General features: G+C 21.5%; 1 protein-coding gene across 2 annotated transcripts in view; it reads left to right on the top strand.

The window, feature by feature from the left end:
• The first annotated feature begins 2,491 nt into the window (after nt 1-2,491).
• LOC102679559 (chorion peroxidase) overlaps nt 2,492-11,248 on the top strand; it is a 55,556-nt gene continuing 46,799 nt past the window's right edge. Inside the window, exon 1 of one of the 2 annotated variants that reach the window (XM_006623744.2) lies at nt 2,492-3,024. In XM_006623744.2, the coding sequence (XP_006623807.1) occupies nt 3,017-3,024 (8 nt within the window). In that variant the 5' untranslated portion in view covers nt 2,492-3,016. The remainder of the gene's footprint in view (nt 3,025-11,248) is intronic. The other variant, XM_006623746.2, reaches the window with a different exon arrangement.

Genomic DNA, 11,248 nt, shown 5'->3' with positions numbered 1-11,248 from the left:
TATAAATATAATGTAATATAATATAATATAAATACAATAAAGCTGAAAATTTTTGCAAAGGAAAATGTTAGTTGAAATTCAATTAAATTCGGTTAAAAATCTCTAAGTTAAATGATATTCTCACATTTTTAGGAGATTTTATATAAAATATAGAGATTGAAAAATTATTATATAAAATATATTTTTATAATTATCTCAAAAACTTAACAATAAATGAAAAGTAAAGATTTCAATTAATAAGGATATAAGATTAATTAAATTATTTAAAATATAATAAAATATTTAAATTAAAATTAAAATAAGAATTGGTAGTTTTAAATCTATTTTTTATTCAATGAAATTATTATGATTTTTAATCCTTTATATGAAATTATCTTCGGACGTTCAAAAATTGAATAAAAAGAAGTCATTTCAAAATAAAATTATCAAATGAAATTCCTCACGCCAATATTTTCGTCATTCTCGTTCCAAATTTTGTTTGATAACGAAATCATAATCATAAAGTTTAAGTAGACAAGTTGTACACCATATATGGTAACAAATTGTATTTAAATTATTATAAATCATTAATCTCGTGAAATTTGTCATCGAACAATTTGATTCAATTACGTAATCAATTACAATATTTCATTCGCTTTAAATTCTCTCGACTTTTATAACTTTACGCAATGAATCTTAAGCAAAGTACATGTTTCTTATGTAACGAAAATCAAATGTCCTTTACCATCGCACAATTCGTTCGTAAAAAAATTCTTTATATTGCATATCTTTCTTTCAAAAGATCTTCCTTTCACTGATTACATTTACATTATATTTGTACATTCATTGTAGAATGTATCATCCATTTATTTGAAAGTTTATTTAATTCTTATTAATTGATACGCACAATCGTAATACAAATTTTTCTTTTAAAATTGCACATTCAGGATTCTGAATATGTTTAGATTATGTTAAATTAGGAACTAATCTTTAACTACTACTTTGATAGAGTCTTTTTATATTAGGGTCTTTATTTAATTAACACTTTATAATGATAATAAATTCAAATTTATATTTTCTAATAGGAATCATAGTCATGAGATTTAATGTATTTCATCATGCAGAAAAATATTCAATTCTGAATATATATATCTTAATTTGAATCATAATTCTTAATAAGTACAAGTTCAATATTAAATTATAATCATTCAATATTAAATTGTAATTGTAAAAAAATATAATATTTTGATATAAAAATTAATTTTTTATTTAATGAATATGATATTTTTTTTAGTCTTGGGAGTTTTTCGATTTCTGTTTTTTTAAAAAGACAATCATATTAATTCAAAAAAATCAAAATCAAAAACCAAATAAATTCAAAAATTATCAATAATTTAAGTAAAAGCAAATAAAATAAAAAACATTTTAATAAATTAATAGTTAAATAAAAAATTATAAATTTTTTAATTTAATAACAGATATCTCAAGTTATCCAAGCAACCACAATATCAGTCTTTTGACCAACATACAACATTTCCTATTTCAGACTTATTTCCTGTATTAACACATTTCTGTTTAAACACATTTATAACAATAGCGACAACAATAGTGTAATATATATAGTCCGATTTCAAACTAGATAAAAAGATAATCTAAACATATGGATAATGTTCTAATAAAATCAATAAACGTTTGATATATTATCTAAAAAAAATGGTAAAATAGTTAAATATAAAATTGACATTTATTTAAATTAGGCTAGTAAATGGTAATTTTGGTAGTCGATTTGAAAACAAAATTTTTTATTCCTACTTCTAATCGTTAAATGTAGCACATTATGAATGGAAACAATAAACAACCAGGAAAGATGAAAAGTAGAACGAACTAAAAACAAAAATGTAAGTTTCATCTTGAGATTGCCAAGTTGATTCATTTAGAATATTATTAGTGATATTAGTGATATATTATTCTAGACATTGAGGTTGTAAATAATGAAACATGTATTTAAAGAAACAATAAGATAAAATTGATCGCTTCAAATGACTCGAAATGAGATATTTAACGATGATAAATTGAAATTTTCATTTTTAGAACTAATCTAAAATACATTATCTTCCACGAATGAATTAACTCATTTTATTGCAGAATCTAAGAAATCATAAGAAAAATAAAAATCTTTAGATATTTCATCTCAGAATGACAATATATATCTATAATTATCTAGCGATCAATTTCGGGAATGGGGTGATGACTTTCGATATATATTTCGAAGAGCATGGAGATACAATCGATGTTTCGAATTGAGAGCAGCAGTCTGCGGCTCGTTTAGAGAAAGGAAAGTCAAACGTGTATGGGATCTATGCCTCCTTCTTCTCACTTTTTCTCTCCTTCTCTTTCTTTGCCACTTTTCCTCTTCTTTGCCGCTTAACTGCTCTCGCGTTCTCTCTCACCGAGATTGTTAGCTCGAAGTAAAGTAACTTGTCCCCTCTCCTTCCCTTTTCGTGTTTCAGAGCCACGCTTTTGGGGAGCTTTCCACCACCATATGCCACCGTGTAACGAAGTCGATAAAGAACTACATGGATATACGCGTCTTGAGAGTGAGGTTACCGCATTATATGAGACACTCGATCAGTAAGATTCTAACCAACAATCACTCGACACTGAGGTATATGCAGTCAGTAATCACTGACTATATCGACTATACAGACCGAATCATAGAAGTAACTGACTATTTGCACGACCGTTGCGTGGTCAAATACTAGTGTCGAATTTATTTGGTCAACGTGCTTCCGAAACGGCGTTTTATTTTTCTTATTTGTTTTTATTTTTCTCATTTTGTTTTAATTCTGTTTGCGATTCTTCAATCTTCATTCATGAAGATTTGTTGATTTAAGAAAAACGTGGTTAAAAAGAAAAGTGTGTCGAAAGTGTTATTCGTTTTTTTTAAATATTGCCTTTGAACATTCTTCGTTTTAGTCACCTACTAAGATCGGTTTATCGAAGATTAAAACAGCAACGTGGAACACGTGGATACAGAATGTTGAGGTAAGATATTACTAACATTTTATCACGTTTTATTATTTTTTCTTCTTGAAGATTAGCATAGTATAATGAAATTATATTATTATGAATTTAAATTAAAGAACTTAAAATGAATTTTTTTATATTATTAAATTTTTTTAAAATATTTAATGTAGCACAGAGATAAAAATTAATACTTACATTATATATATATATATATATATATAGTTATATACAGTTATATATATATATATATATATACAGTTGCCTCTCTAAATTAACTATAAAAAGATAAATAATGGAAATCATTGAGGTTAACAATTTTGTTTGAAAAATAATCATAAAAAAGTAATTTATTCATAAATTAATATAAAATTAGTAAAAAAAGTATTAGTAAAAAAAAATATTAATAAAAAAAGTATAAATTAATTACTATTATTTGTAATGTAACAATTTAGTCATTTTAGTTAAAAAAATTTCTTTGTTCGAAAACGATAAAATAATTAGATTCATATATGAAAATAAAGATTAATGTTGATTATCTCTGTATTAAATATTTTAAATATTTTGTATTAAATATTTCATTAAAACATTAAAATATTTTTTTTCTTTTAATCATAATCACGAAGAAATTAATTAATAAACAGTTCGTAAGCAAGAAAAAAAGTTAACATTTTACATGGTAATGAATACATAATAAGATACAATAATGTAATTATACAACCGACATCATATTCATCCCAGAGTTTTTAAACTCTCATTTTAATAGACTATTTATAATTGTAGAATCGCTATTCATGGAAACTAACGATAAACTGTACTTCTCATGTACCCGAGTTTAAGGTTGTCACGCGTGTTTCACAATGCACAATGCACATATAAAGAAACGCAGCTCGGCGTAATAACAATTACAAAGCTCTCTCGTAAAACTCCATTATGACGTAATCCATTATTACCGTTAACGACTAGTCGATTACTTTAAAGGATCGCTCTATTTTCGATCGTTTCGCGCGGTGGCCAAACGAAACGCAATCTTAAAGCTATCATTATGATTCAACGATGACATAACAGTTCACGTTCGACATATTTCTACCGATCATAATGTTTCGCGAACGATCACTATGGAGTTTCGATTTTAAATCTAAATCGAGACTGGGCCTGATATTACGGGATCGAGCGGCAAACATGTCAGAAATACGCGAAATTAGATTCAATCAGTCGTTGCATCGAGAAAAGTGAAAGGAGAATCGATGGACGTAGCAAGAAAGTAATTCACAATCTTTATTCCGATCGGAAGTCTTATCTTAATCGCATTTCGTACGCATAATCATTCAAGTGAATGATGTTATAGATGATTTCTAACTTGAAAATTTGAAATTGATAATTTCCAATCTATAAGTGAAATTCAATATACGTTTATATATTTTTGTATATAGTCAGTCAAATGTTTTCACATACATTTCAACTTTCCATTTGGTTTTTTATTGGTAATTATATTTATTTAATAACTTTTATTTTATAAAATATTAGCGTAATTTTGTTTTTATAAAATGATAGAATTCTTTCTTAGAAAATTGAACGAATATATAATTAAAAAATAGTTAAAAATAAAAATTTATGAAAAATAGAAAAAAATATTATTTTTCATTTTTTTTTCATTCTTTCTTCATATAGATTAACTCTATACTCAATTTCAATGGAAAATTTCCAATTGAGAATTAATAAAATTAATTTTAATAATTTTATAAAATTAAAAAATTCTTAAATTTTTTCAAAAATGAAATCTTAAATGAATAAATTTTCCCAATATTATATATAATAATAAGTCATACATATATGGAGTAATTATTTTTAATGATTCTATTTCATTAAAAATAAAATCAACTCTTCAAATATTAGTATCTTTTTAAAAATTATAAATTAATAAAAACTTTATAATGGTATGAAATAGAGCAAAATTTAAACAAAATGTTCAAAATGTTCTCTTTATTTCTCTATTAAAAACTATTTTTTGATTATGTTCAAAAAATGACAAAATAATGGAAATTTAAAGATTTATTCCCATAATTTATGTTTTATAATGATACGAATACATAAATTTTCATTAAAATCAGGATTTTTGAAAAGCTAGAATTTATTAATATATTTTTATGATTGACTCATTATGGACATGCGTGATATATATTTTTTGATAATAACAAATGGGAATTTTTAATTATTGAAGATTACTAAAATATAAGATAGTAATTAAATATTAAGAGAGAAATTAGAAATATCTATTTAAATGAAGCAAACGTGATTGATTTTATTTCTTTGTGAATATTGAAACGAATATTTATTTTTATATTATTATAAATATTATTATAAATTTACAATTGATTGAATTTTTATTTTTTGTATTGTAAAATAGAGAATATTTGTTCATATTATATAAAATTATTATAATTAAAGTATGGGTTATTAAGTAATAGTAGCAAATGTTTTTTTTTTAAACAAAATGTGTTTTTGTTTATTTTAAATATTTCATGAATGTATATATATGTATATGTATATGATTATATTCTTGATATTATAAAACATAATATAATTGTCTATTTTTTAAAAATTGTAATTACATGTTTTAATTATGTTAAAAAAAAATTAAAAAATCAACAAAAATGTTATTTATCAGGTATTTTTAATAAATAATGTTTTTCGTACAAAAATTAATTATTAATAGTTAATAGTTTACAAAATTTTTATATATATTTTATATGAATTATTATAAATGTTATTTTCAAAATTTTTCGATTTTTAATTATATATATATATATCGTAAAACTATAAATTGATAGGAATTTGAAAAAAATACAATGAACGTGTTAAATCGTTGTATAAATCGTTCATGTAACTTAACAAATATTTTAAGCATAAATATTTAAATAATACAATAGGATTTTTATAAGATATAATAAGATATATAAGATATAATAATAAGATATTATGGAAATTATCGATTGTTAATCAGTTATTATACAAATGAAATAAATTATTAATCTCAAACAATTATTTTTTAAGTAAATAATAACTTGAATATGAAAATTATGAAAAATATTTTTTTATTTTTATTTATGAAATAAAAATTTTCTAATTAAGATTAAAATACATGGATTTACAATTCAAACCAAATATTTAATCGTTTCATTTATGATAACAATATATAGAAAGAAATATAAAATATAATCCTTAATTACATAATTAATCATTATTAAAATATTTTTAAATATCATGAATATAGTTTATCTGGGAAGAACATAACTCTTTTTATGTTCATTTTCAGTTCTCGTTCGAATGCCTGCGGTTTCGTATTTTTTCGAAGCCATTCCTTGACTTTTCAGCTTTCGCTGATTTCCGGTACGTCATACGATTTCTTATGCTTCTCGATCCGATTTCTCATTGTTACGCAGTTAGAATACTGAACTAATTCACATAATTCGTCGAAATGATGCGTTTGAATTTCTCCCAATAAAAAAAAAAAAAAAAAAGAAAAAGAAAAAGAATTCCATCGAATCTATAATATTATTATATTTACGATTTGTTGAAAATCATAGAAAATCGTCCAACAATCGTGACAACAATCATAATCATAGGTGAGAATGATTTGTAGTTAATGAATTAATTATTATTCATTACATTACCGACAATGTAATGTTAGATTATATTTTATTTAATGTTATGCTTGAGAGATTCGATGCTTCATCTTCAGTTTCACAATGATTCGTTGCGTGTCATTATTCATATACATATATCTATGAAGAATCGCAATTTCAATCAAATTTTAACATATTGTTTCTTTTATTTTTTTAATTTTTTTAGAAATATAATTTTATAATAAAGATATATGAGATAAATTTAATTAAAACTTTAAATATATAAAATATTTAGATTTGATGTTCGTTGTTGAAAATATTCTATTTTATAATATGACATGCTATATGTATAATTTTTTAAAAAATATTAAATTTCAAAGATATGAAAAATGTTGAAAAATATTGATTTCATCTCTTCGAATAGATTTTTCATGAAAGTAAATTATAATTCATTGATGCTATATATATTTATTGATGCTTTTAATAAACTTTTATATATAAAAGTTTTTATACACTTTATGAAAATTCAATTAAAAAATTATATGTTATTAAAAAATATTAATTCTATTTTATATAAAATACTATAAGTATGTATATTATAATGAATATATATATATATATATATATATAATTTCTTTGTTAGTGGAATATTCATTTCAAGAGGATAAAATTAATCTTTAAATTATTATTTTTTTTATCTATATGTATAATTGACATAATTTTGTATTAATAATTAAATAAATAAATTTCTATTTGTATGAGATTTGTATGAGATAAAAAACCATAAACTATAAAATAATTAAATTTTAGTATTCTATTACTCTATTATAAAAAATATTTCCAAACAAAATCATATATAAAATATGAAAAAATGAAAATTTGGAAATTGATTTCATACATTCAAAAATATTTTCTATTGAAAAATAAAATGTTTTTATGCATAATTTACTCTATATCTACACAAATTTTCATTACAATTACAATTTTTCAAAATAGATGAATTTTTCTATAAGATAATTTGAAAGAAAGCTTTTGTAACTGACTGTATTATAAAAAAACTTTCAAATTCTTAAAATTCTTTCTTATATATTTTCTTAGTAAGAAAATTTTCTACTATAGTTACATAACATAAGTACATTATTCATTTATTTATTTTCGATTCTTTATTATTTAACATTCTTTAATAGATATTGGACATAAAATATACATTGAATTATTTTTAATCATATTTTTATCATATTATTTTTCATCATTCAATTTCATTATGTTTATCCGATGAAATGTTTTTCATGAAATTCTTTTATATCTATTTTATTGCCAAAGAATTTCCGCCATACAATTCTACCATCCTTGTAAAAAACACAACAGAAAAAAGATACAAGAAGCAAACTCCAAATTCATAAGATTCTAAATTAATTTATCTATACTGCATATTTATGAAATTTATGGTGATTTATGGTGGTCTAATAAATTCTTTCAAGGAATTCTTCGAATTGTATCGAATAATACAACTAGAATCATTGATGAAGGCAATCGGTTAATAGAACTTATGAAATCGAATGCATTGCGATCGGTTTTGTATCCGAATGGTTTCGTCTGTGAACGGACTGTAGAGTATACGCAAGGTGATCAGAAAGTAAAGAAGTTGAAGGCATTTCGAATGTTTCTCGAATATCATTAGTATGTAAAGCGTTATGCGTCGATGACGGTAAATTCAAAATTTGTTAAAATGTTGAAAATTATTCGAAAGTAAAATCTTTAAAAAACTTTAAACAATTGAGAAAAAATAAAGTTTAAATTATTTAATATGAAATAAGATTTATTAAGAAATTTATTTAAAAAACTTTAAAGATTATTTGCAAATTGCTAAATATATATTATATTTATAAAAAAAATTTTTTAAATTTGTTCATTTTTTTTTTAATTTTTATATTCTTTAAATTTGCAAGAGAAATTTCACATATTTTGATTTTCTTTTATAATTGTTAAATAAAATTTCGCATAAAGAAAGAAAAATTGTCATATATTATTTTAATCTTTTTCTTCTTATGTTTATTGTCGAATATAAAAATATCTTTGTAAAAATATCTATAGTTCTCTCTTTCAATCTTTTGTTTATAAATTATTACAAAAAAACACAATTTTATATAATAAAGAATGTTTTGATTTATTTTTACCTTATGTTTTGATTTTTTCAAAAATGCTATTTATATATATAAAAGAAATATAACGCATTTCACAAAAAAAAATTTATGCATTTCTATTTTTCAATTGAAAAAATGTGTAGTAAGAGAAAAAAAATTCTATTTTCAACAACTTTAAGAAAATTAAACAAAATTATTATTTTGATTTAATGTTAAAAAAAAATAAATATTAATTAAAAAAAAATTCACGATATTAATTATTAAATTAAAATATTAGTTAATTAGTTATAAATCTTTATTTTAATTTTTAAAATTTGTCGAAATACGATCAAAATTTATCAAAATCAATAAATTTTATATAAAATGGCTAACTTTTTAATCGACTTATGAAATTTCAAACAATGTGAAATATATTTTTTTTAATTATATTTATTATATTTATTTTATATTATATTTAATTGTATTTATCATACATAATATAAAAATATTGAAAAATAAAAATCATTATATTTTCTGTGACACTTTAAATTTATTCGTCAAATATGAATTTCAATTTTACATCGTATTACGCATTCTTTCCACAATTCTTCATTAATGGGAGAAAAAACGAGATTACTAAAGTGCATATATATTTTGTGTTTTACCATGTAAAATTTCTTCATACTAAGTTCGTACAATGTTGAAAATAGACGAGCGATAAAATCCAAAGAAGGTATGATCTTGATGATTTCTATATTCATGGCAAAATAAACAACGAATTATAAATTTTAACTATTTCGTGTATCTCACAAAAATCAGTGCACATTGTTACACATTCTATCACGTACTTTTCAAAATTGTGTAATAAGCGACTGAAGCGCAAAAAGATTGCGATAATTATATAAATACATCATATAAGGTATTATCATGACGAGTATGCTTGTATATTACTTTTTTTTGTCATGAAAATAGAAAAGAAAAAAATTGATTATATTACGTCAGATTGATCATTAGAGGTTAGATATAGACTAGAGACGTTTCCTTTCTATTACATTCTTTAATGGTTTGAATTGAAAATGAATAATTTGAATTTTTTAACTCAATGTTTTAATTAGCAAATAATTGCATAAACAATTGCATAACATCGATGTATTTTCACTGGTTAATATTTGTGTATAATTGTTAGTTTTAATGGTTAAATATTAATTCATATTTTCATTTAGCAAGAAAGAATATCGCATGTAAATTTTCTTGTTTATATTTGAAAAATATTTTTTTGAATACATTAAAAATTTTCATATCTTTATTTAATATTCTAGAATATTGTATTACTTTAACTGCAGAAATAATTATTATATATATAATATAACTTGTATAATTATTTATATAGTATAAGTATATATTAAATATTATATAATATTTAATATAATATTTATTTAATATATATATTATATATAATTACATTTAATATATAAAATTATTATATTATAATAATAGTTTGAAACAAATAATATTTTATTTAGAATAATATTCTATATAAAATTAAATTTTATAATAATATAGTTTTCTAAGAAGGATCATATTTTTAATATTAAATTCGAAATGAGATTTTCTTTAATTTTTAAACAATTTTAAAAAATTAAAGAAAAATATTTCGTAGTTACTTATTACTTAAATTAATTGAAAATTTCGATTTATAATCACTCATATAAAAAACAAAATCTTATGATGTATCCGATTGTTCTATTAAATGGAATTAAAAGTGCAACAATCTGTCGCTGAAATAAAGTGAAATTTCATCCAGGATTATTATATCCAATCCGTTCAACAAGCCGACCAATACTGAGAGACGAGTTAATCCGAGCATGTAATTGTTGCGGTTTTAAAATAAAAGGTGAACGGCCTTAAACCAGCTCTCGATCTGAATATATCGTAGATATGAATGCATGCATAATTTTTCATGAACCAATAAGAAAATATTTGTTTTACAGATATATTATATGACGCGATAATAAAAACACTCAACTACTTTCAATCAGATAAATAAATGTTTTCTTGAGACTTGAAAGAAAATAAGCGAAATTAGAATAGAATGAAAAAAGCACGATTTGTTTTGCAAATAGTTCAATTATAAATTAATCGTTTAATAAAATAATCCTTTTTCTTTTTCTATTATCTATATATATAATTTTTCTATTAAATTAATCCACAAATAATATAATAACATAATATACATATAGATATAAATAGAACTGATAATATTTTTTGTCATTTTCTAATTGTTTATTATTCTTCTACTAATCAAAAACAGTAAAAAATTAAATAATATTTTATTATTAATTTAGTAATTGATTTTAATAAAATTGTAATAAAAAAAAAAAACAAAATACCTAATTCGTATGAATTCAACTAATACAAAAGATTAAAAAAGATTAAATATATATAATAAGCAAAACCAAATTGAAACATATGTTAATTCAGATATTTGATTTATAA

This window comes from Apis dorsata, unplaced genomic scaffold (assembly GCF_000469605.1).
Source record: "Apis dorsata unplaced genomic scaffold, Apis dorsata 1.3 scaffold_935, whole genome shotgun sequence".
Taxonomy (NCBI): Eukaryota; Metazoa; Arthropoda; class Insecta; order Hymenoptera; family Apidae; genus Apis; species Apis dorsata.
Note: the sequence above shows the minus strand (reverse complement) of the source record. Positions and strands in the feature narration are given on the sequence as shown.